This window comes from Melopsittacus undulatus, chromosome 5, assembly GCF_012275295.1.
Source record: "Melopsittacus undulatus isolate bMelUnd1 chromosome 5, bMelUnd1.mat.Z, whole genome shotgun sequence".
Classification (NCBI taxonomy): domain Eukaryota; kingdom Metazoa; phylum Chordata; class Aves; order Psittaciformes; family Psittaculidae; genus Melopsittacus; species Melopsittacus undulatus.
Window position 1 is genome coordinate 11,969,033 of NC_047531.1, and position 27,871 is coordinate 11,996,903.

The following is a 27,871-nucleotide window of genomic DNA, read 5'->3' on the forward strand; positions in this document are numbered from 1 at the left end:
CAGGACTGGGGGAAGGATGAGTGGGGCATTACCTTCTGCCCCAGCAGTGATGTGACCATGGTAACACACTTATGCCACTCCTCTTCCCTGACTTTTGCTCTTTATCCCAGAGCTGCAAGCAACACTCTTAAGCAAGTCTTGTTCCAGTTGGAAAGTATTCTTGTTTTTATTTTCCTTCAAGTGAGAAAATAAACCAGTTCTCACAACAAACAAGCCTTTTTTCTTTATAGATTTGTGACAACGCAAAATGTATTTTCTTTCTTCTTTTTTAATTTACATCAATGCTAAAGTGATTTTTCATCATTAAAAGTTATGACATTTGGGAAAAAGTATTTGCAGGAGTAAGCTGCATGTGGAAAGTTAGCCTTGGATTTACCTGATAAAAGAACTGCTGGGATGAAGGAGCACATGAAACCCTGCATGAAACCAGCTGGGAGCAGTGAATAAAACAAGCAAAACACTCACCTGCCACTCAGCCCCTCTGCATCATCACCCTAGGAAGCCTCACAGCCCCCCCCCAAGTATGCTAGAAGGAATGATTGAGGCATTTCAACAGGGAAGAACACAACACTTTTTCTCCCAAAGACTGCTTAGGGGAGAAAGGAAGTGTCACTTAATAACTATAGTTAAGGAAAAAAGAGAAAACCATGGACTGGTGGAGACCCCCAGATTAAGGACTGGGCAGGGACATGACAATTCCAGCAGGTGAAGGAGGTAGAAGGTATCTGGGCTCTGACAGGCATGTGCCAAGCTAGAAACCATGTCATGGTGTGCCATCAACACTACTACTGTTTCACCTTTCAGTCTTCATCTCTCTCTAGATTTTGACAGATGTCAAATTTGCATGCATTTCCATTTACAGCCTATTACTATATTGTCAATATAAATATTTTTTGTTTCTCCAAGTATTCTCTATTATCCCCCTGCATCCAGTTATGTTTTTTCTCTAATTAGACATGGATTTTCCTACATTCATTTCTCAGTGATGAAATTACATTTTCTGAAAACTCATGTTGTTCTCTGAATTTTGGTGTTAATGGCTTGAAAGGAGCTCTGAATTATGATTTAATAACAGGAAGAAAATAGTAAGTGCTGTGCCTAAGGGAAATGTGTAACAGTAGCCATTATCTGGAGCTGATGGCAGCAAAACTCTTATTAGGAATTATATGAGTGGGATCACTGCAATGTAACAAGGGAAACAGCCAAATCTCTGTGTTTTAATGTCTCCAGAAGAAAAATGTGTACCTTTCTAGATGACCTGGGCTGGTCAAAGACAATTCCTTGGCTCAGATGGAGGGACAATATTTAAAGCAATACTGTATCACCCTGTGATCCTTCCTGGTCCTGGATTCCTCACTTTTTCTAATTTACTGGGAAACAATTGAAGTATTTTACATTGTGCATGAACAGCTGTATGCTTAGTGAGGATTTAGCATGATGCTTCCCTGAGCCTGGTAGGGAGAAGATTCTGACTATCAAACTGTGAACTGTCAGTGGCATAATTTTCCTAAGCACTTGGAGAGCAGTGTTCTTACGGTATTTACACGCCTGGAGATGCAGAAAGCACTGCCAATGCCCACTGGTGCCAAAAGTACTTAGAAAACAAATGACTGTTTTCCAGAATTAGATAATTTGGAAATACCGTAATATGCCTTTCTGCATCTTTAAGCACGTCTTTTAAAGTCTGATGCTAAGTGACTTCAGCACCTAATCATGCTATCGGAAGCACTTCCATCAGTTGGAAACTGTTCTGAGTTATACACAGGGACAATGAAAATGGGGTTATCAGGCAAATTTATCCTCGCTGACTGGCAATAACTAGTCATCTCAGCTTGCTGTAACTCACTGAGGCAGCAGGAGCAGCAGCTCAGAAGATGCCCCAGTGGCAACCGAGGTGCCCAGACAGCAAGTTGCCCTTGCTCCTGAGCTGGAGCCAGCTCTCACTGGGGATCTTCTAAAAGACTTTGATGCTCCTCAATAGTGAAGTTAAATCCTTAACTCTTTTAGCTGCTTTCATTCTCTATTTTACCTTAACTCACCTTGTATGAAAATGCCAGTGACAGCCATTGTTAGTTTCTCTTGCTTGAGATTTGGCTCAAATTTAGGCATATGATCTGTTTATGTTTTGCATATGTAGAACAAATAGCAAGCTCAGCCAGAGAAAGGACACACAGTAGTTACCTAACAGCATACAGTGTAGTAATAGATCAATGAATAAAATGAATCATCTGATAACAGAAGGTAAGAAAAAGACAGAAAGACCCACTCACCCCTATGTATTCTGCAGAATGAAAAGATAATTCATAAGAACTAGCTTATGGAATTGTGTCCTGTGTTCTTGAAATCTCTATACGCTGTAAATATGCATAATGAAATTACTCATCTTTTAAAGGCAAATGCTCAATTTAAATCAAAGAATTCTTGACTTTTTTTTCTTAAAGATAAGCAATAATTTATTTCTCTTTCATCTTCACAATTATCACATACTGCCCAGCTACATGACCAATGCCACTACATACACAGGAGAATTGCCCACCTACACTTTACTTGGACAAATACAATTGCAATTTACAGATTAAATGTACTGTACAATGCGTAGTTGGGAAAATGTCATTCTTATCTATACGATGGGATGTTGTATATAGATTTATAAACAGATGCAATCTAAGATGTAAAACTTTAAAACTTGTTAAGCCCAGGATACAGTATAAAGCATTTTGGTTTGGTATTGTATTGTTACTAAAGTAGAAAAAAGAAAACTAGAGGAAAAAACCCACACCTAAAATTTCAGGATATGTATTAGTTTAAGAAATTAATTGGCTTCTCCACTTTTTTTTTTGTTTTGCTTTTCTTTTTTTTTTTCTACAAATGAGTAATATGAATATATTGCAGGATAAAGAAAGACCGCCAGGTAAAGAAGATACCGTTATATGAAAAACAAATGGAAAATTACCAGGAAATTTTGCTTACAAAAAAGGTCAAACTATAAACAGTCACAAAATATATAAAAATGCCACATTGAACGAGGCAATCGTACTCTACCTAAACTGGTAGTATACTCTGAGAGAAGTTGCGTTCATACAGTAGTAACTGATAAAAAGGCATTGTGCACTCTTGTGCCGTCTGGAGATTTAGCACCGTGTGTCATCAGTTCTTGGATTGTCATCCAGTTGTCCAAGATTTTCTTGTTTCTCTTTTTCATCATCTTTTTGTGACTCAGTTCAATAATGTTGATTTCCTTTTTGCCCTCACTGCCACTCTGTGGACTCTCCTTAAGACACTCCAGCCTGCTCCTCATCATGAACTCCCGCCGCCTTCTCTGCTCCTTAGCTCGCACAAGATGCTGCTTCCGCTCTTCTTTGCTCCAGTAGCGACCCATCTTCATCTCACTCATTGTATCATCATCTGTTGTCATTCCACTGCGCTCCTCTTTAATTTTTAAGGCACGTTCCTTCAGGATTCTGTCTCGAACTGGTCTCTTTGTAATGTACCTTGTCCCATCACTCCTTATTTTCACTTTCCATTCCATCTTGGGCTCTGCACACTTCTGCGAGTCTTTGCACATGCTCACCAGGCTGAGCTGGCTTTGGGCATACTCTACAGCAGATTTCTGCTGGATCAGTTGCATATAGCTTTGATAGTGCTTTGCATGAGCAGGTATATTCCCATACCTGTAAGAAGAGCTGTGATATGGAGACAGATAGGGAATGTGTTCGCTGCTCTGCTTTTCCTGGTCTGTGAATTTGCTGCTTTCTGATGCCAGCATTGCATTCTCAGCAGCACTGTTTTGCTCAGTGGGTTTGGTTTTGGCTGAGGTTGTCTCCCTGTTGGTTTGTCCTGAGGATGACTGATTAGCCGCGATTGTGCTCCTCAAGTTTTTCCTGTTGGTTATGCTGATCATCCTCTGGAGAGAATTATCAGGTGATCGCTCCACTGTCAGCGGAGTGCTCCTGCAACTTTCGGCTGTGTTGTAGGCACTGGAGCTGTCCTTGTCAGACTTCTCAGGGTGCTCCATGATGTCATCTAGTTTGCCTCTTTGTACGTCTATGCTGGTGTTATAATTCCTGAATCCTTCATCGTGCAAAGCCCAAATGTCTCCATACTGATCCCTCACCTTTTGGAGCCGGTGAGCCTGCATAATATTCTGACATTCAAGCTCAATGTTCCTCAGTTCCTCATTGAGTAGGTGCAGCTCATGCTCCACTCCATCTTGCTCTCTTCTGTTGCACTCTATCATGCTGCTTGAGTAATACAGGTCATACTCCCCGTGGTTTCGAATCTTGCACTTCAGTTCCAACAACTGCCGAAACCTTTCACATTCCTCCTCTGGGTTTCCTATGAAATCAGATTCAATATACTCCCCAGACACAAAGCTTTCATTGCACTGAAGCTCAACACTTCCTAACGTATCTTGGCTGTGGCCCAGCTCCCGTTTGCTCTGCAGGGTAGCACTGTTCTGCTCCTCAGGTGCATTTTCTTGCTCCGAGCTCTCATCATTTCGCAGACTTTCATCTGTAGGTCCCACCCCACTATCCTTCTCATGATTGTTGGATGATGAGGTTGCAGTGTCTGTAGTGCCATCCTCCTCTTCATGTTTCTTTGGCTAAAAAAAAAATGAGCAAACCAAAAGGATTACCAAATGCAGACTGTATTAAACGAGAATATCTTCCAGCTCTGATTTGCTGAAACAGCTGGGATCTCATTTAGGCTGAATTAAAACAGTAAAAAGCAGTCCTACCACTCACAGCTTCTAAATATTTCTGAGAGTCATGCTGTGGTGGCCATATCAAGTGAAGCAGATGAATTGCAGCACTAGTGACATATCTCCTAAAATCCGGAGAGAAATATTTCCCTCTCCAGCTAAGCCATCTCTTTGCAGTGCTTAAAGATAATGATCACCAGATGGTGCACTGTTTTTGATTCTGGATTATGGCCAGGGACTGGTGGAGCTGAAATCTTTGTAAACTTAGGAAAAAGCTTCATTACTGGTATCACTTCAGAAATCTAGAGCAAGCAGCCAATCAAACTAGGAGTGGTACAATTTAAGAGGGTGCAAAAAGGCTATTGGGTTTTTCTTTGACCAGTGAACTCCTTGTTTGCTCCATGGTGACAGGCAGGGCTGAAGCCTGCAGGGGGTTAGGCAGCTTCACTACACCCTCCACAGCCCTCTCTCACACTTCTTGTTTTCAGTAGTTTTCTTCTGAAAGACTGTTCATTTTGAATTCTAGGATTTTGCTCAGGTAGACCTCTCTCTGTTGCATCCCTGGAGACCATTTCTGCTCCCTAGTTAGACCTTATGTTCCTTAGAAATAAAATCAGCCTTTTACCATTAAGTGTAGAACAACACTGAGCGCTCACCATGGGCATAATGTCAAGTTTTTAGGCTGTTATTTTTTAATTCACACTCCCTGACTGTACCTAACCTATTCATATTCTCAACCTATTTATATTCTCAAAGACTGTGAGCTCCTGTCTCTGAGGAGACAGACACTTTTTATTTTTCAAACTGGATAATCAAAGGATCACACAGAGTGCAATTTATATGGCCCACATGCCAAACATCTAAGTGTACACAGCACCAACCAAACACTGTTTCTATTATGAGGCATAATTGCATAATTATGGTAGTAATAACCAAGTAAAAAAAACCAATACAGTGCACCCACTGAAATGAAACAAAGAAGCCACTGTCATAATTCCCCTTTTTCTCTACTTTGACAGATAGTAGAACAGGATGAAAATGTGTCTCCTATCCCACCCTTTCTCCTCTCTTCATGTGCACCTTGTGATCATCTGGCTTCCCTTCTTCAGTTGTTAGGAAAAAATAATGGCCTAGTGTCATAAAAAAATAACCTCCACCCCGAAATAAAATGTAATAGTGGAATAAAATAAACAAAAGAACCACGACACCAGGAGAAATCAGTGTCTGTGGTAGACCAGTTAAATATTTCTGGAAAAATGTTTTAGCAATTTGTTGTTAGACAAGACCAGCAAAGAAAATCTTACGTTTTATCCTTTTGCATATACAATGTGTAGTTTATAACAAAATGCACAGTAAGTGTATAATGCTCCCATAGCTCAGGCAGCCACATGGGTAATTACTATCAGCCAATGGTTATTACTTATCATCCATTAATTAATTAATTATCAGCCAAGGGTAATTACTATCAGCCAATTACTGTTTTTCATTCTCCCCACATGGGGAGAATCTCTCCCCTTGAATTTAAACCTTATGGGACAGAATATATTCAGAGTTATTCAAGACTTCAAGATTTAAAATTCAGAGGGATGTATGTTTCCCGTCTGAGATCCTTTTAGATCTTTCTACTTATCTGCATAAAGAACAAGGCTATCTTGTCACAGGAATAAGCAACATGAACAGCAGCAGTAATAACTAAATAATTAGATATTGTAGAATTTTTCTACAATTACCATTTATCTATTCATTCTCTCCTTGGTTTATGCATCGTTGTGAAGGTGCATAAAGTATATTGGAAGATTTTTTTATTAAGGCTCTTGTTATATTTTTCAAAGAGGCTGAAATAATTTAGTTCCATTTTCAGGAGTAGCTGGACAGCTGGTGTTAATGCAATGTTTTGCCATGTCTATGGGTTTTTAAGAATTCCAAAATGTCATATTTTACAGAGAAAAAAACCCAACAGCTAGAGAATTCTTCATGAAAACCAGGAGCAACCAGAAATAAAAATACCCCAACAGCCAAGTGGCCAGGGTACTCACAAGGAATGCAGGAGATTTAGTTTTAATTTCATATTATTCCAATTTCCCTCCTGCAGGTAAGTTCTTGTCCCTTCTCTCACTTGCTTTGGAGCTGCTCCAGCTTGTATTGACTTTTGCTGCCCCTAAACCTTTCAGCAGAGAAGTGACTCAGAAGTGACTCCAGTCTGGGTCACCCACACTGCACCCCAGCCTCTGCACTGTGCCACCCATATTTCTCACTATGCTGGAAAATATTTAACTACTGACATGAGGGAGAACAGCTCCACCAGACACTGGGAGGGTTGTGCTGCAGAGCAGCCTGTCCCAAATGTAGGTCTCCATTCACACTAGCAAAGTAGGAAGGCGAGGGTCCACTCTGTGACCCTAAGAGTGAGTTACATAGCACAACTGGCATCCATATGACTAAACTCATCTTAACCCTCTAAAGAAAGTGGCTTAACTGTAACACGAACAGGTACACAGCTTGCAGAAGCTGAGCTCCATGATCCTCCCTTTGGTGTCTCCAGTATGGTGCCACACCAAAGCATGTATATGAGCACTTCTGAAAAGATCTCTTAATGTATCTATTTGTACGGGTGCTGGAACCAGACTTTACAGTTTGGGCCCACACAATCAATACTTTCAGAATTAGTTTTCCATGCCACTTTTAGCAACAATTTAAACTTTGCTCCTTCAACTTCCACTTGATTCAGACTGAGTATAATACTTTGCCATCTACTCAAGTCACGCTATCCATAATTAACACACACACAAAAGATGTAAACAAAGCAAACCCCATCTTTCCAGTCTAGGATAAATCAGATGGGTGGGATCGATTTGACCAAATATAAGTGTCTGTAGTTCAGGCACTTGAATGTCAGGTAGTCACTTTGGGTTCCCCTCACTGTCAGGAAGAAACAAGTGCCTGTACAATCAGATTCTTCTCAACCTAAAGCAGACATCCATAGCATGATAAATCTTTCCCTGGTATGTGGATGCTTGCAGCTAGTTCAATTATAAAAATGTAAAGTAATACAGATATTTAGTCTAGTGTGTATTTTTAGATATATTTTTTACTTTGATTCTAGTAAGGTAGCCCCTGGAATTTCTATCCTGGCCTTGTCATACTTGACAGAGCTCCTAAACATGCATAGGCCAAGCAGTCTTTTACAACATGAGATTATTTTAGTTTTATTTTGAAAGGCAGAAAGCCTAACTCCAGGTTAAGTCCCTTCTGAAAAACAAGAGCTAGGATCCAATTGTCAGTGCCTTGCTTTTGCAAGTGTTATCTATAATCTATTCCAAACAAAGTGTTTGTTTTCTAACATACGTTGTCAATCTCTCATACAATTACTTCTGTTTGAAATACCAAAGGGCTCCTTAGGCCTCATCTTTGCAGTGAGAACTCAGATAATGAGAAGGCAAACCTGGCGGTGCGTACAATAGAGCAATAAATGAACCTCAGAAGATTCTGCATTTCAGCTCCAGCAAGCATTCATGCCTTTAAAATGACTAATCTTGCAGGAATTCACTGTTCTTTTCTCATTTTACAACTTATGATGTATATTGGGATTCAAAACTCAGATGGCTACTAAAGTTTGAAGTTGATAAGATTCAGTCAAATGTAGCTGCTGGGGTCTCCAGTCAGTCTGACAGACAGAGACTGACCACAATGAGAATCCTCTTCAGTGTCAGGCTAACCAAGAGGTACTCCAGCCATGAGGGAAGATTTGGATTGATTTCAGTGGTGCACTAGAAGGGGAAATGTTCTGCAAACAATGCTGTTCTTTTAATATTCTTCAAAAAAGAATTTCCCCCAGATATTTTCACTGTATTCCAGCTTTGAATGAACTAAAATGATTTTTTTTTATCCAATTCTTTTTCTTCTTAATAGGTTTTGATATATTCCATGACACTGATAAGAATTTCTGCATGGCAAATCTATGGTATTCTTCTGAAAGTTATCTCTGCTGCACAATGAACCATGATGTTGTAAAGAGGAAGGAATACAGTGAGTTATAAAAAAAATGGGAAATTACATTTTTTCTCACGATTTGTTGGACTATTCTATACAGAAAAGATACAATTCTGGATTGAAATCTATAGAGTGCCTCAAAAACATTCAGGAAAGACAGGGCTATCTACTTGATTCTTCTATTATAAACTCTACCAAATTTTTCTGTGATAGCTGACACGAAATGTCAAATGACACTTAATATTAAAGTGGCATTCTGTAAAACAGACTTGTATTTGGAAGGATATTCTGCTATAGGATGTGTTCTTTCCTTCAGTTTGCAAGATTCATGATTATGACGCCAGAGTTTGGTTCACAAAAATCAAGGCTGGCACTGGAGCAAAATTTCCATGGTCAGCTGGGGAGCTTGAAAATACTCAGCTTGGCCACTAGCAGCTGCAGCAATAGCAGTTTCATTGCTCCGATGGATTATGTGATTCACCTCAGGAAACTGCTAGGTTTTCCAGCCTAACAAGGAGTAAAGAACCAGTTTTCTGACTTGCTGAGTCACTTACATAGAGTTTAGAGAGACAGCAGCTGTCACAAATTACTGATGCCCCATTACACACCAAGCTGCATTTGGTTGATTCGATTACTCATTAGAAGGGCAAAGAAAAGTCTGGCTATCCTAGAATTTCTTCAAGCAGCCCAATGTCAGACACCAAAAAAAGCACAAGTGACTGTAATTTTTTCCAGTGTAGCTCCCTTTTACAGTAATATAAAATCTCAAGGCGAGTGAGGGAGGGAAGGATTTATCCTTGGCATTACATCCCAATGGGAAACAAACAGTCTCAATGGGTTCAATGAAGCCACTTCACAGAACACCACTGTTCAATAATTAACACTATCTGCAACCCAATTTCAGCGAAAAAGCCAAAGCTTGACAAGAACTTGGAAGTGGAAGGTCACAACTGTGAATTGATTTCAGAGGTCTCAACATGCCATGTAAGGTGTTAGTAGCGGTTTGTAGGTAGACCTGCTTAAGGATTCATTCAGAATTGGGGGTTTCTATGAAAATGTCACTGTGCAAAGGAAATTGCTTTGCAAAGAACAAGTGTTCTTTCTGATGGGAAATCTCTTGCTGTCCTAGACTACATTTGTGGTTAGAAAAATAAACAAGTTTCCAAATGTCAGTTCAAAGTAGCTAGCAGTGCAGTTAGCACATTTAACCTGGGAAACTGAGGCTTGGCTCACTGCAAGCAAAATAGGGTTATACCTAAAAGGCCACCATAAATCCTGTTGCAAGGCTCCCTTCACCCCTGACCTTGGAGTTATTCTGCTTTGTGTAAAAGACTAAATCCTTATAAGATCAAGGATTTGTAATCTGACACCTACTATGTAGATCTACAATACTACAGATAATAATACAGACAATTATTCTGTGTCTGTCCCAATGAATATTTAATTTATATACAGTGAATAGCTTTAATAGGAGTGTTGTGGTTTAAAACCCCACCTCAGTCTCCCGCAGTACCACACACCCCTTTCCCCCCCCCCACCTCCCAACTCCTGGAGGGATGGGGAGGAGAACCAGAGGAATACAACTCCCACGGATTGAGATAAAACCAATCCAGCAATTAAGGTATAACACAAATCACTACTGCTATCACTAACAAATCAATGTTAGAGGAAATAAACAAGGAGAAAGAATACGATACCACCCACCGAAACGAGCCCAACCCGGAAGCCCTAACCTCCCCCCTTCCAGCCAACTTTCAGTTACCTCTCCGAGCGTGACGTGCTGTGGTATGGAATACCTCCCCGACTAGCCCAGGCCAGGCGCCCTATCTCTCCCTCCTCCCGGCCTCCCCTCCTCCCTGGCAGAGCATGAGCTCAGAAAAGGCCTTGGACAAAACCAAACATTTAAGCAGTAACTCAAAATGTACGTGCCACCAGCAACCGCTCCCAGCCCGAAAGTCAAAACACAGCACTGCACCAGCTACCAAGAAGGAGAAAAAATGACTACTACTGCTGAACCCATGACAAGGCGCTACCACTTAGTCAATAGCCCAGTGTCAAGGCTGGAGGGGATATGAGGAGGAAACAGGTTGGATGCACATTTAGGCCCCTATTGTGGACCAGGTGGTGAAGCTTCCTTCAATTTGAAGCTCCTCAGTTTCCAGAGGAAAAAGGCTCTCACAGTCCTTCTCCCTCAATTCACTTCAAACAAAAATACCTCAGGCTCTACTTTTGAGCAATTCAGGATGGGGAAAAAATTCTAAGTCACAAAGTGACTGGGTGGAGAAACAGCTCCTCCCCAGCTGCATATATGCAGAAGGTGGGAGATTAAGCTGGATTTGATTTCTTTGGCATAGACATGCATGTGGACAGGTCATCTGATCCAGGAGTGGATATGGTCACTTCTTCCTTCCACAGTAAAGTACAACTGAGAACACCCATCCCTTGATGAAGCTTTATGACTGAGGGCACACATGCATCTTTGCCACTGTCACACTGCTTTACAGCACATATGGGCAGGTAAAAGTCAGGAGAGCAGCAGGCTGAGACTATGCTAACAATATGTTTATTTGTCTCCATTAACAGAACAAATGCTGAGCTGTGCTCTGTCAAGAAAAATACACTTTTATTACCAAAACACCTGTTGTTTATTTGAAACACCTCTTCCATCTTGTTTTGCAAGCTCTGTGGTGCAAGGGCTGGCTCACAACTTGCACGCATATAAGAAGATGGGCGCCTATCCCAGCTCAGTGCTGTAGCTGCTACATTGATACAATTAATTAAAAAAACCCAACTTGACATAAAATATAACAATATAACATAAAATATAACAACATAAGCCCCAAATACTTCAGAATTAGGGAAGGAAAGCAATGTTATTCTGCAATCTCAGAGAAAATGAGAAATCTGCACTTATCACAGCCTCCTGGATTGTTTCCTAACTTGTCATGCGGGGCCTAAGAATCTATTCTATCCTCCTTTTCCTCACCTACAGCATAAAGGAGTTCACAGCATTTTACAGACATAATTCTATCAAAGCCTTTGACTACATTTCACAGTGTACCATTTAATTATTTATTAATAGAAAAAGTTTACCTAGCAAAATTTCAAATGATACATTTAGTAGCAATCCTACCTGTTCCACCTCGTTGGCTGTGTAGTGCATTGCTTCATTATGCTGCTCTTCCAACATTTCCAAGTTTAAGTCCTCCAAGAATTCATTCCTTTCATCATCCAGCCACCCTTCCTCCAGCTGCAAAGAATACATTAGTACATTATATTATGTTAGCATGGGCACATGCTAAAACAGAGTAAACCCAAATGGCAATGCTTGACTAGTCCTTTTTATCCTAATGATTCTCTTCAGAAAGCCAGGCAGTAGGAGTTCACATCTCAAAAAGGTAAGAAGAAAAAGAAGAATAAAAAAAAAGGGACTCTCATGCCTTTTATCCTTTCTTGAAACAGTATGACTGATTTTCTCTCGTAATGAAGGAGACTGCACAGCACACACATTATTTCCTTTCAAAAGGTATGAAAGGCGCAGCACATAATCCTGAAGCTGTCATGTTCATTACTGCCAAGAGCCCCCACACTGAAAAAGTGGCAACGTTACTAATAGGGCCAGGACGCAACTGGGCTCTTTCCTCTAACAACCTCTGCCTCAGTGCTGTGCCCTGCTGCTGCCACCTCAATAGAAACCTTATGTTGCGTTTCTGTCACCGTTTTCCCATTGATCTCCCAGGTAAACAAACAGAGGAGGGTGACAGAAAGATGTGGAGACTTGAAGGGAAGTTATTTTTGTTCTCGCAGTGTGCCTAGAAGCAAGGCTTATCCATTTGTTTTTTTCCCGAAGTGGAGAATAATACTTTAACATTTGGTGAAGACAGTGTTGCTAAAGGACAGGCAGGGGATGCTACGTTTTCTGTCAAGTGACTATATCCTTTTCCTGCACCCACTGTGCACCCTTCACCTCTTTTAAATGGATGAGAACATGCACCCCTAGCCTAAACTCTATTCTTCCCATTTTGTTCATTGTTCACGTGTGCACGTGGCACACATCCATTTGTATCTGTAATCCCTTGCCAGATGGCACACTGTCAAAAGGAAAATATGGGTCAGTGGCACTCCTGGCTATAATGATGAGACTGTAGCAGAAAGAAACATTTGTTTTGTTGCTGGTGAAGGAACCAGAAGAAGAAGATAACAAAAGGGTGCTAAAAGGTAAAACCTCAGCATTAGACAATTACAAGAGTACCAACTATTCATGTCCCAGGACAGCAAGAGCAATGTAACACTGGTCAACACCTGCAGCAGAAGTACCACTGCCCCAAAGCCAGGAGAGCTCTGGCCAGAGGTGCCAGTCAGAAAAGTTACATACAACAAACCTGCAAGTACTAGTTCAAAGCTACACAAGGAGTGGCTGATGCTGTGCGGTACTTCTAACCAAACACTGTCAGGAAACTGCTGTTTCCCTCAAAAACTCTGATGTGTTTTTGCTAATGCCAGTGAACGCTTCCTCTTATAAAGAACATAAACCTTTCACCATTTCCCCTGGCAAAGCCAGACTTTAACAGTTCAGGATTAGAAGGAGGCTTTTTTCTTGAGGACATGTAATTTTATGTTTGTCCCTTATCTTCCAAGCTATTCTCTGAAACATCTGGTACTGGCCACTAGTTTTGTCTACTTGCCTGCCTTTTTTCCCCAAGAAAAGCATGAACACAGCCTTCCTCAACTGAGGAAATTGCAGAGATTAACAAATCTGGAGTATGAAACATGAATCTCACTTGGGCAAATCTGTTGCTTTGAATGGGGCAGGCCCAGTACCTAACTAGTGTGAATACATATGTTACAGCTTTTAGAATAAAAATACATAGCTTAGCATACATGTGCCCTCCATACACTGTGTGCACATACATACATGTGCACACATGCCAGTGCCATTTGTATATCTATTAAACAGACATTGCACTCCTCAGGTCCTCTGTTTCGTAATTTAATTATTCATTGGGATTCACTGTGCAAAGGAATGGTCAGATAAGGTTTGCTTCCCCGTTACTGAATGAATGTGCCCAGCAGTCACCCTTCAAGACTGCAAATTACCATTTTTTATCTAGAAGTAAAAGCCTGCTTAATCCTGCTTTTACCAGAGTCAAAACAACACAACTAATATAAATCAGTTTACAGTCAGCCTGATTACTGACATACTACAGCTTTTTCTTCAGTTTTGTATAAACATGTTCTTAAACCACATAAATTAAACAAGAAAACCCAACACCAAAGCCCCAAACCTAAACTGAAATACACTTTTTGTAATTTGAAACGAGCATCTATATGGGAAACTATATTGCTACACCTAAGTAATTCCTTATCTCATATTGATGTAACTTTTTCATGTTTACTGAACAAATAGAGAATGAACCTTCCCTAGGTATGTCTTTTATAAGTAGGTGGATTTCTATTTCTCACAGAAAGAAAAAAATCTAGTGAAAATTATTAATAATAATATTGAAATAACTCTGTCAAAACTTCTGCAACTTCTGGTGAAGGCTACAATTTTGCAATATGAACTGAGGCACGGCTTTTTTTGTCGTACTATGTCACCAGTTTTATGGGAACTGTTTAGGTTCCTGAAAACATAAAGGAAACAAATGCTGCAATTGTGACTCTTATAACTACTGGATTCAAGTAGAGATTCCAAGTGGCACTGAATTACACTTACTTTATTCAATTTGTACAGAATATGCAGCTAGCAAGACTGAGACTATCAGATCAATAGCATGAGAAATAAATGGCAACATAACCGGCTCTGAATTGGTGGCAGATGGAGAGAACAGAGACATAGTGTCTTTTTGCTTTGCAGTGGCCTATAAACAGAATATAATGGGAAGCAAAATATTACTCTTCCAGTCCACCTCTCCTTTGGTCTGATGATCAACCTAACATCTGCCCTCTGCAATGATATAAAACATTCTTGGCATGACAAGATTCTTGGCATTGGCATAGTTTTATGTTTAAAACCATAGAAGTATTTCTAAAAGCTTTTGAAACCATATAAGTATTTCTAAAAGCTTTTGAAAATGCACCTCCTGAGACACAAGCATGTTTTTGTGACCAGCGTGCAACTGGAAACAATCAGATCCAGGTTTACTGAGTGGTACTGTAGTGAAAGTCCCATAATTGGCACATAAATGAATAGTTTATATGCCTGTTTGTAAGTGCACAGAATAAAGAGACATCACCAATGACCCACTACAGCTCTGTGTAAGTTTATATAAATGACTGAGGTAAGTATGGAAAATTTATCCCCAGAACAAGTAAGAATCACATAACAAGTAATACATAGTTTTCAAGTTCTACTTTATGTTTTACTAATATATTAATGCTGCCAGCTTTATTTTTATACCCACTTATTTTGCTGGAAAGGGATTCCTTAGTTTGGGGAAAACAAGCCCTAGTAAGATCATGTTATTTTCTTTGTTGGCTAAACAGGGGCAAAGATCTGCAATTATCTGTTTCCTTTTGTCAGGAACGTTGGCACTCCTGTTTCTCAGCAGTTCATTACTTACACTGACAGTGAATGTATGGTATAACCCAGGTTCTGGCTCAGTGCATCTATTTAGTCTAACCTGTATCTCTGGTCTTGCGACCAGCAGTACAATTTTCTTGCATTCTTCGCTGGAAAGCAATGCCACTGCCTCTTCCCGATTCTGGACATCTTGGCCATTTATCTAGGGAACAAATGAAAGTGACACATTAGTTTCCATTTCCACAAAGCAACACACAATAAAGGGCAGATATCAGCTCATTTGTGCTGAATGTATGGACAATGAAACTCGCACAACAGGCTCATCTTCAGCCCCTCAGTGGTAAGTGCCTTCACTCAATTATGCGCTTACTGTAAGAGCTGTATCGATCGTTGAAGGATGGTGGACATCAGAGGAAGCAGTTATGTTCATAAATGTCCAACCTGTGCCCTGGTAACATACATCTAGCAACACAATTAACCAGCCCCTGACAGGTGACATTCATCTTTCTCCATTCAGAGTAATGGAAGTGTCATTCTGAGATAATAGTGCTGGTGGAAGCAAGACTGGTAATGCTACAGCTGAAATCAGTCACACTGTATGCTGGTAGAGAGCCAATTAGAGAGCTACAGTATTATCTCTCACCAGGCAATGCTTACAGGCTACTGTTTACTGCTGCTCTATTTAATCATTTCATATTTGTGCGGACAGCTTAGTATCCAGAACCACACAAAACGTATGTATCCCCCTTACAAGAGGATAATCAAAGTAGAAGTGGTTGTCCAATGAGAAAATGCTTTTGTTGTTTCCTTTCTCCTATTCTGTCACCTCATTAAAACAGCCACATCCATGACTACATGGTAACAAACACATTTTGCATTGTCCAAAACCTTTTATTGAGGGAATCAGAAAGAAATCTCATTTCCCGTATGTATTTTGTTTTGTCCAATTCACAGCACAAGAAGTGGATTATTCTCACTGTGGTAACAAAAAAGCAAAACAAAAAACTTGGTCTATGTGAAAGCTGGTGAAAACAAAACTGGAAGACAGAAGCATCTGCATATGTGGGGGAAATAAAAACTTTTAAGGGTTTGATTTCAAAGTAGCAGGAACTCCCCAGTTGAAAAGTAAAGAGAAAGCTGCATTTCTGCATGTATGTTTGACCTGAAAGCCCTGACTCAAAACCACATTTAGATGAAAGAAAACTGCAGTGCACTGTGATCACCTAACTGGCAATGAGTGAAAAGTCTGAAGCTTACATGAAGGGATTCCTCTGGTCTTTGGAAGACCAGACAACAGTTTGGTAATGCAGAGGTGCCCTAACATGAAAAGCAGAGATGCAGCCACCAAGGCCCAGGAACAGATCTCCAACTTGTGGAAAACACCTCTGACCATGGTGGCTGCTCCGGCAACTCCTATCAGCCAACCTTGAAGGCAGTGGCCCTGCTGTTCCCAGAAGCCTGGAGGTGACCACCCCACACCATCTTCATCATCATGGGGATGAGCAGGACTTCAACCTGCCATGCAGCATCCTACTCCATGGACAGCACTTGTCAGCCTGGAGGTTCACAGCTAAAACCAGCAGAAACTCAGGCAATTCTCACTAGGACTGTCCTTATAAAACCTTTCCCTTGATGCTGTAACATTTAATCCAAAATACTCAGGCCTTTTGTGATGCTTAAAGAGACTGTGAAGGTGACAGGAGAGGTGTGAGGTTTGTGAAAATGAGAAGAGTGCAGTTTCAGCCTCAGAAACAAGAGGAAAACTGCTGTAATTCTGTGAGGAATACAGAAAACAGAGCATCCTTCCATAGCTTTAACACGTGTTATCTGCCACCCTCAGAAAATGCCCCCATGCTCAAGGATCTGGCTCTCTCCCAGCCTCCGTGTAATCCCCATGTAATGGCACTGTCACCTTCTATTTCCCTGAGTTATCTCATCAATAAGAGTAGATAGAGGGTCAATGTGTTTTCAGATATGAAAGTAAACCCCACATAACTCTCTGGGTGTTAACTTTAATGATAAAACTCATAGCTATATATCAGCACTGACATTAAAGTAATGCTCCAGTCTACAAAAGAATGGCAGAATTACCTATGCTCTTCTCTCACCCCCAGAGTCTTTACTCACAATCAAAGTGAATTTCATTAGGAACTGGTGAACATTTGCCTGGTCTGCTGTTGACTCTTCAATTCACCCAGAAATTTTATAAAGCAATGAAAGGAGCAGAAAACAGACCTGCTCTTTTATTTTGAAACACATAGAATACGAACAAAATTTGTTTCTACTGTCGATAAACAAGGTTCTTTTCCTTATTTTTGAAAGTTAAAATTACCATTATATCCTGTTGCTTTCTTCAGTAGGTATATTATAAAAAGACACAGAGGGCAGTGAACTGACCTTTTCTCTCCTATCTGAACCCCAGGATGTGGTCTCATTACCCTAAGCCCTGATGAGGTGTTCACTGCTCTCGCACTGTGGCATCTGTGACTTTGCGGGGAACGCCGCCTTGTGAACGCTTTCACATTCCCAACCACACAGAGAATAAACCAGGAGCCCCTGAGTGAGCCCTGAGATTAAAATGTAATTTGTTATTTCCACTCCAAAAAATGGGTAACTTGGGTAAACCAGCTTGCAGACCCTGTTGTGTTAGCTGGATTCCAGAAGCCAAATCAGGGTAAGAGATACAGGTTCAGGTTTAAGCAAAGACATTTCCTGCAGAAATGAAGATTGCAGTGAAGGGTCAGGTTGATTTTGCGACAACCTGAAAGTTCATGTGCCTAAATTAATGAAGGGCAATGATGGAACAGCCTACAGAAAAGCAGAATGCCATCACCAGGAGATACTTCTGGGACTTCAGTGAAAAAAGGTCAAAACACAAGGGAAATCAGCTGGGAACCAGAACTAAAATGCTACTGTACAGCAAAGGGTTTCCAATCAATTGAATTTTTTGGTAGCTGCTTTATGACTTTATTACTAGGGCAAAAAATATACTATTCACTGCCAGCTGAAAACAGAAACCCACTGCCATTATAGACACTTCCCTCTCTGTATCCTCCTCCAGGGCCAGCAGCTGGACACCCTCATCCACAGTAGCTATGCTGCATCACACAAACTTATCTCTGGGGCAGCTCTTTAATGGGTTGATTGATAGAAATAAAAGGGGGAAAAGAAGCCAAGATGGTGGATCAGAAAAGAACACAGAAAAGCCTTATTTTATTGGTGGGGGAAAGAAAATACTAACAAAAGCATAAGCACACTTCTCATGTGTTCAAGATAATCCTTCACTAACAGCACATTTTTAATATGAAAACTCTTACCATCTATGCTCTGCACAAGTGAGTTTTACCCAAATTTATGCAATCAGTGAATGATCAGCAAGTCTCTGACACCCCTATTTAAGTCTGCAAGATCCCTGTTTAGAATTTGACACTGAGATGAACATAGTGGAAATGAGATTTGCTAATAAATATGGCAGAAAACGACACAGGACAAAAAGGCATGAGCCAGAGCGAGTTTGTCATTCCCATTTTTCAGTACACACACTCTAGCTCCTGGCTATTGTGTTAAAAAACAGACAGACATGGATTTTCTCATCGATCACAGTAACAAAGAGAACTACCTTCCCTCATTAACAGTCCACAGAAAAGACAGCACTGTGTGTTTGTCTGAAGAAAGAGTTTAAGGAAGACTCTGTTGTCACATACTTGCAAAATGCGGTCTCCTTCACGGATCCGTCCATCTCTGGCAGCAATGCTGTTTGGATCAACCTGCACAGGACATTATCCAGTTACTGATCATAGAAAAAAATTACTGGAAATTATAACAGCTGTATGATTGCACAAGTTGAAAAAGTACCATTTTTATTTGCCATCTGAAGTTTCCTTTAGAGTCATATGAACACAACACTTTAAATAATTGTATAAGCTTGTTTCAGATGTAAGAAAAAAGAACAGAAAGGGGTGGGATTCAGATTATGTTTTCTTATGCCTTAGCTTAGCAGAGTCTGAAAGTTCACTGTGGAGTAAGGTGCTCCTGCAGCACCTGAATCTATACAAATGGGCTCATCTTTGGGAAAAGGGCACATTTATTATTCTTTCATGAAAACATTTACTATTAAGTGATTATCTTGGTTATCAATCTGTTATTTCCTCTGGAATTTTGCAGCTCATGGAGAAACTGCAAAAAACACTCTGAAAGATCTATATTGTATAGATTACTCACAGATCCTGTATATTGTTTCTGGTCTGAGTCAGTTAATTTTAAGTTAGTTTAACCTAAATATATGCTTAGAGCACCAGTAACAGTTTATCAAAGTCACTATAGCTTATCCCTGAGCAATGACCTACTGTTCATTTCAGGGCAATTCAATCTATCACCTTTCACTTGATGGCTATCTTAAATCATTTATTTTGCCTCGTCATGCCATATTTTTTCAAACCAGAAATCTGAGCTGAGCACTTGGTTTGGAGGTAACATCCTCTACAGCTGTTAGATATTATTTTCTTCTTATGCACTGTCATAGAGAAAAAAATATTTTGAAGTGCTTAATTGAGTACAACAAACAATATAATTAGAATAATAGAATTGTTTGGGTTGGAAAGGACCTTAAGATCATCTAGTTCCAACCCCCCTGCCATGGGCAGGGACACCTCACACAAAACCATGGCACCCAAGGCTTCATCCAACCTGGCCTTGAACACTGACAGGGATGGAGCATTCACAACCTTCCTGGGCAACCAATTCCAGTGCCTCACCACCCTCACAGTAAAGAACTTCTTCCTTATATCCAGTCTAAACCTCTGCTGTTTAAGTTTCAACCCATTACCCCTTGTCCTGTCAATACAGTCGCTAATGAAGAGTCCCTCCCCAGCATTTCTATAGGCCCCCTTCAGATACTGGAAGGCTGCTATGAGGTCTCCACGCAGCCTTCTCTTCTCCAGCCTGAACAGCCCCAACTTTCTCAGCCTGTCTTCATACAGGAGGTGCTCCAGTCCCCTGATCATCCTCGTGGCCTCCTCTGGACTTGTTCCAACAGTTCCATGTCCTTTTTATGTTGAGGACACCAGAACTGCACACAATACTCCAAGTGAGGTCTCACAAGAGCAGAGTAGAGGGGCAGGATCACCTCCTTCGACCTGCTGGTCACACTGCTTTTGATGCAGCCCAGGATACGGTTGCTTTCTGGGATGCGAGCACACACTGAAGCTGGCTCATGTTCATTTTCTCATTGACCAACACCCCCAAGTCCTTCTCCACAGGGCTGCTCTGAATTTCTTCCCAACCTGTAGCTGTGCCTGGGATTGCTCCGACCCAGGTGTACAAGTGATGGAAGATTTATTCTTGGGTAGTTTTATATTAATTCCTCATTCTTGTTCCAAGGCTGTGCTTTTCAGCTTGACACTGGTGCTGGCCTGAAAGTGTGCAATCTTGCCTTCATACTTGCTCACTGATATACAGGAGAATTCTCTTCATTACTCCTCTCTGTTCATGAACTTCACTCAGAATTTAGAATCACCAAATCGTAGAAAATTTCAGCTTGGAAGGGTCCCATAAGGATCATCAAGTTCAGCTCCTTGTTCATCAGAGGACTACCTAAAACTAAACCATATGACTAAGAGCATCATCCAGATGCTCCTTGAGCTCTGACAGGCTTAAGGCTGTGACCACTTCTCTGGGGAGCTGGTTCTAGTGACCAACTACCCTCTCAGTGGAGAACATTTTCCTAATGATCAAATTTGGTTCAACCTGTCACGAAAGTGACAAATTGGGAACACACTTCACTCAGGACAATCACCCCTGAGCTTGGACACACCAATGATTTTGGGTTCACAAGAGCTCTGCTTTATCCAGAAAAACAACTCTTTTTGAATGGCTGGAGACTCAAAGGGAGCTAGCATTCCTGGAATTCTTGTAGACTGACTCTGTGAAACACTAACACCCTGTGATATGTACTAGATGCCATGTTTCTCTGATGAAAACCTGAGGGTTCATCCCATCTTGGTATCCAGTACTTTATTTTTTGTCTGGAAAAGTCTTTTCGACATAATCCTCTCCCAGGTTACTTTCTCCATCCATCTATGGCATGTTTGTGTGTACTACAGCTGTAACAAACCCACAAATAACAAAATAATGATTATCCACTCTTACAATTACCGAGGCTGTAGCAAGGGGAGAAAGCAAGCAGGGGCTGGAGAATGTGCTTTTCTCCTTAAAAACTCCTCCTGATTTCCATCATAAGGACAGATTCCATTCAAAATTCAGACCACACTCAGACTGCTTTGTATTTCCCTAACTACAATGTAGTTAAAAGCATACACATTAAAGAAGCTCACTAGTAATAATTACTCTACTTGGGCAACATAATTTAAAGTCATAATCTAAATGAATTGAAAGTGACATGTGCTGGCTGATGGCTGACACTTCTGCACTTGGAACACTTGCTCTTACATCACCTGGAACATTCAGCCCTCCACCATGAGCATCTCCCATGCTCCTCCCCATTGCCATGTCCTTACCTCACTGACATAGATCCCTGTGTCCTCTTCATCATCTGTTCTGTAACAGACAGTCAGCCCCAGTTTCTCCTGGCTGCTAATGCGGCACAGCTCCACCTCCTACAAGAAAACACACAGGCTTGTATGGTGGCTTTTGCCAAGGGTGCAAAACACTGTGTAGCACAAGTGAGCACGAAGTGGGTGACAGACTGTAGGACATATACCATATGATCTACTCATATTGCCCAGTCTTGAGAAAGAGTATTTTGCGTGCATCTTTAACCAGTAAAATATTCAGTGAATTAAGAAGGCAATCCCAGTACACTGCAGGTTCAACCCATACAGAAACAGTTCAGTAAGACATGCTGAACTTTTTTGACAAATACGGCTATGCATGGATTTTGCAGTTTTTTTTGCTTTTGGATAATGGAAGCTGACTTACAGCATACTACATAGTCAGTTCTATCACACCAACTATTGATTTATAGGATATAAGACAGGCTGGCTACACATCAATCTATCACACAAATGCCAGTCCCTTCTAACAGCAATCCAAGCCATAAAGCATCATAGCGTATCTATCCATTAATAGTGTACATAATTCCTTCCTTGGCCAGTTTAGTGTCATAGCTTCATTGCTGAAGCTGTTAGGTAACAGAAGGATGTTTCAAGGAATCTCCTGTGGAGCTGAACAGCCGTGGCATCTTTCTCAAATGTGAGATGATGCAGAAAACATATTTTTAGTGCCAGATGTCCCAGCAGTGGCATCTCATGAAAAGTGAAAGTTTTTAGGGCAGATGGTGCAGTGATAACTACTACATACACCCGTCTGAATTGAGCACCACAGGGTTTCATGGGGGAATCATTCACAAAAATACAAGCAATGTGAACAAATAATTGTAATAAAGCACAATGAATACAATAGCACAGAGTATTAGTTTGGCTGCAAATGGGAAACTTTAGTTGATATATGTATTTGAGGAGAATTTGCAGGTGACATTTGGAACTTAGCTTTTTCTTTTCATGGCTGTACAGAAAAAGAAGAGAGACAAACCCACACTTCAGTTCTCAGTCTGTGGTGGAGCCTTTTTGTCCCCATCCCAGAGGTATCCTGCAGATTAATCCATAAACAGGCACCAGACATACAGCAGTGAGGACTCACTACTGAGCCCCATTCAGTTATGGGGACCAGGTGCTGAAATATCACAGCTTACAGAAAAACTTCATTGATTTCAGCTGGACATTTTTCACTGCTGTGGCTCATTCCACTGCCACCCAACATACACATCTACATGGGTTCAATACCTGCATAAACCCTATAAACTTATCTCTGGACTTTGGACATTCAGTGTTTTAATGAAAACTCAGAAAATGTAGAAAATACAATGAAACCAGTATTTGTCTTTAATTTTTCTTAAATATGGCAGGAGTTTTAAATATGGTGGTAAGAAGTGGAATTAGTTGCCAGTAAACATGTTATACATCGAGTTTGAAAGAGGAAACACGGGCCTGTGTTTTACTAGGGAAGAGAATTGCAGTGACCTGATTTTGGCATTGGAAGCTTAAGTATGTGTACTGGGAGGGAGGCCTATTCAAAACCTATAATAATTGATGCCTCCAGAGGGAAAGAACACTTGACTAGAACTGTAATATTAGGGAGAAATTACAGTAACAAAACGGCTTCAATTACAGCAACAAGGTATACTTTTAAGGAATAAAGAAGCTTGCGGTCCCTTGGAGGCCTATAAGGAAGCCTAAATACACCATAAAGGACTGAGACTGGGACCTCTAAATCAAGGCAAATGAGAAGCTGTGCACAAACTGAAATCCATTGACTTTCATTGTCCTGCTGGCACAACCTCCCGTCTCCCTGCACTGAGGCTGGACAGGGGCCCCAAGGACTGCTCTGAACGTAATTTCTTTGGTGAAGAATGACCTTGAAGTTCTAGTGGATTATTTGTCTCAAAATGTTACTACAAAGCTGAACCAACCTTTCAGGCTGCAAAAAACCCAAATCCTTTCAGTGTGCTGGCTCAATGAGTGGAAGAATTTAACATTTTAGGGCATGAAAGAGCAAAGGAAAAAGAGGATGGCCTTAGAGGCTCCATCCTGGGAGTCCAAGAGGTTTGATATAACTGTTTCTGAGAACCAGCTGATGACCCACTATCAGTGATTAATAATATCCTCTGACCGGTAAGCACCAGTCCTGGCTGTGCAGAGTGCTTGAGTTGCCACAGTTTTTGTTTCTCTACCCAGGAATATAGCTTAGAGCTGGGATTTGTACTCGGCCATCTTGGAACTACCACTTTTGTAAATGAGTGTATGGATGCAGTCTGATGATTAAGCATGGCTGTGGCCACTTAGAAGCTGTAGATACTTATGACTGAGATATGGTACTAAAGGCCAAACAAACGTCTGATGTTTTTTCATTCTAAGACTCATACTTAAGTAATGTCTTATTCAGGGATGAGGGAGAAGTTGGATAAGGTCTCTTGCTTTGCATTGGAAGTCATTCCAGGTAACTGTCTTTTTCCCACTGGGCAACTGTATTGCTAACTTCACAGCATCTTCTTTTTTACATCCTGGTCACATTCAAACAAATCAGAGCTGACAAAACATCTTCGGATTTTTTTAAATTTAAATTTAAAGTGTTTTTAACACTTTCTGTAAAATATTAAATAATTTCTCAGAGCAACAGCCCACAAGTCCTATCTTTATATAGTAAGCACATCCAAAACAACTTCAACAGTTGAGCAGCAACTGAGATGCTGGAGAGCCTGGACCATCATGGTCAAATGCATTTGACATTGCATTTTGCGACAGATGCTTTTCAATGTTTTTTTTCCCCAACTGGTATTTAACAGAGGAAGCAACAAGTTTGGCAGCAGTGACTAATTTATAAGAAAGTAATTTCCCTTCTGGAATCCCTTTAGATACATGCACAGAAACATACACACACATAAGTAGCTTTCTCTTTGGGTTTTGTATGTGTGCACATAGGGATCAAACTGGAAGTCTTTGAAATTAATTTTAAAAATAGGTGAGAAACAATATTTGGAGATTCACAAAGTGTGCTGACAGACAGATGGTGGGAGGAGAGGGGCTGAGGAGAGGGCTCAGGAGATGACAGCCTCCTCCTCTTTTGGGCACTCTGGGGGCAGCAGCCTCTCAACACAAAGAGTATTCTGCTGCCAAGTGACAGAAATCAATGCCAAATTGCTGTATCTTTGACTCGCTTCTTTTTTCTCTGTGTGGGCATAACAATAACTCAGTGCATTGCCACAGTGAAGACAATAGTTTAAAGTGTTTAGCTATAAATTATTTGGTTAAAACAAAGACATGGAAATTACAGCAAGGAACATCCTGTCTTGAAAGATAGGGATGCAAAATTTCCAAGGTAGCTCATTTCTTCAGACATACAAAAAGACAGGGAAGAGGTGCAAGTCATGCTCCTGAAGGACTGAAAACTGGTTATACTGCTCATCCTCTGAAGTGATGGAGTGTAGCCTCTGGCTCCCAGTTAAAGGGCATCACTTTCTTCAGCGATGGAAAACCAGTCAGCCTCAGGAGACATAAGACCAGACATGGGGCTGCCACATCTTTGGGGGGGGAAGGCTAGGTTAATACTGCCATTTCTCTCGAGTAGTAGAGAAGTAGATTATAAGTGTCATCAACTGAGCTGTTGGCTTTCTAGAATTGCTGGGAAGAGGTTAAGAGCTATTAAAGGAGAACTTGTAAACTTTGCATCTGTTTGCAGTAATAGCTTTTTTACTAAAAGCTAAATTTCAAAGAGTAAAGCTGACAGTCTGTCATGATCATGATCATGAACCCTTCCATGACCATAGTTAAACAGTCTTTTGGGGGCAAAAAGACCTTCATGTTTTCCCTCCACACCCTGGAAAACAGACTACAGCCTAAGAGAGAAGTTGGTAAAGTTGAATGTTGAAGATGTTTACAAGAGTTATTAATCTGATAACCCTGTTCTGGAATAATTTCACATGTGGAATCCTATTCTGTCTTATTTTTCTTTGCTGATCACTCTGGCAATAGTCTATACTAAGCCATGCACACCTTTGAATATTTCCACTACTTTCAGCCAGGATTAGCTACTCCCTATTCAACCCATTTACAATACGGCTGAGCTCTGCCCAGTCTCATCACAGCCTGTCAGCCTCTCTCACCTCCATTTGAACCATCCCACCCTGGAACCCCTCTCCAACAACACAATCCTTTTGTCCTCATTTTCAAAACCCTTCTCAATTCACTAAGCGACTCCTCACTCATGCTCACAGACAGCACCCTCACTCACCCTTTTTTCTCATTTCCCCCCAGATATTTCTATTGTCAGCTACTGCTCATGCCCCCATAGCCCCTGCATCACCTATCTTTTACTTTCACCTTATAACCCATCCTGTTATCTCCCATAGAAAGCCATGAAGAAATCACTGCCTGGTGAGCAGGATGAGCCTGGTGAGCAGGAAGTCCCATCTACTAAAGTGACCACTTCACTACATATGGATCATGCATAGAGATGGGCACAACCAAAACCAACCTGTCATTACTGCCCTTTTGCTCTTCTTCCTCACTCTCATCCTCTGAGTCTTTTTTTGTCTTGCCTTCTCACACATCTGTGTGATGAGAAGAAATTTTTCTATGGGTGGGAAATTAGGCAAACAAGAGATTAGAGCTCAAAACAAATTGGGTGTGATGAACAGTAGGGTCCAGTGTAGGAGACTCTCATAGTCCATAGCCTATACAAGAACTTCCAGTGTCTGAAGGCCTTTGGGTGACATTGAAACTCAGAACAGACTTGAGATCTGATGTGTCCCTTTCCCACGAACTGTGGGGGAATGAGTGCCTTCAGGGAATCCCTTATGCTTCCTGTGATAATATATTTTTTGTTGAATTTGACCTATATTTACAGAACTAGTGAACACATTAAATTCTTTCAATGGAAGGGTAACACTTGGGCTGCTCTAGTGCAATGGAGGTTTGAGAAGAAAAACACTGTCTTCACCTCTAATGGGTTCCTGTTCCTGGACACTATAATACTACCTCATCTTGGTTTATGTCCATTTTTCATTTTGTCCAGTCATGACTTACTGGTTGTGAAATGCAGTAAGACTAATTTACTATATGTACTGTAGAACAATAGTTAACAAAAGTTAATCAATTATTTATCATAATTCTATATCATGACAAAGATCTTGCCTCATAAGACAGTTTTTCAATTGGTTTCCAGAATTTTTCTGCCCTTTAAGTCTCTATTCCCTGTTCAATTGTAATTGCTTTGGTACAGTAACCTCAAGTAACTTTTTGTGCCTTCTTTTCCTTATCTGTAAGAAGGGAACAATGCAAACACTGCCAGAGTAGAAGGACATAAAAGAATAAATGATTACAGAGTGTTTGAAAGGCACTGTAGAAATACTATAAATATACTACATTCTTCCAATATTCCCTGTCTGCCTTTATCGCACTTGCTGCACACCACTAAAAGGACCAAGAGAGACTATCAAAACCGCCATAGCTATTGAGTTCCCTTCATCCGTACAGTATATCAGGGTAATGGGTCCCATGAACTCTGGTAACACCATTAGAAGGGAGAGCATGGAATCAAAGCACAACAGTATTTTTCCTAAATGGGCAATGTGTGATCATTTCAGTTAACATTTAAGTCCTCATTACAATGAGAAAATCATCTCATCATTGAGACATAGTCAAATACCAAATTAATTTTAGTGTTATTCTCTAGTGTAACAGAACCTGTGATTCATTGTTCATGGTTTGAATTTTTGTGACATGGTAGGATAGAGGATCCTAAACATGTTCTGCTTACAATACAGTCAACTTTTAACTTCTTAGTATTAACTGTCATCTACCTTCTCCCATTTGACTGCATTATCTTTAGAGGAAAAGAATGTCAGTTTTTCTGCTGATTATATATCAGTATAGTCCAGCCTGTAAAACCAAAACACTGTGCTTTCTTCTCTCTCCCCTTTCAATAACTCACCAGGATAGCTTTTAGAAAAGGAAGTCACCACAGTGTACTGGAGAAGGATTCCTACTCACCAGAAGAAAGCTAAAAAGCTACCAGTCTGGGAAAGTCCTTGTATGGTGAAACAAACAGTGGAATTCAGCTATGCTTTATCTTCATCCCAAAAT

The 27,871-nt window shown here is 40.7% G+C and overlaps 1 protein-coding gene across 3 annotated transcripts in view; it reads right to left on the bottom strand.

Moving 5' to 3' along the window:
• Positions 1–2,160: 2,160 nt before the first annotated feature.
• PDZRN4 (PDZ domain containing ring finger 4) overlaps positions 2,161–27,871 on the bottom strand; it is a 246,615-nt gene continuing 220,904 nt past the window's right edge. For 2 of the 3 annotated variants that reach the window (XM_031048028.2, XM_034062845.1), the window contains exons 6-10: positions 21,731–21,829; positions 18,920–18,982; positions 15,316–15,417; positions 11,826–11,942; positions 2,163–4,603 (exon numbers count right to left, since the gene is read on the bottom strand). In XM_031048028.2, coding sequence (XP_030903888.2) covers positions 3,077–4,603; positions 11,826–11,942; positions 15,316–15,417; positions 18,920–18,982; positions 21,731–21,829 — 1,908 coding nt within the window. In that variant the 3' untranslated portion in view covers positions 2,163–3,076. Of the gene's footprint in view, positions 4,604–11,825; positions 11,943–15,315; positions 15,418–18,919; positions 18,983–21,730; positions 21,830–27,871 lie in introns of all 3 variants that reach the window. The other variant, XM_013128771.3, reaches the window with a different exon arrangement.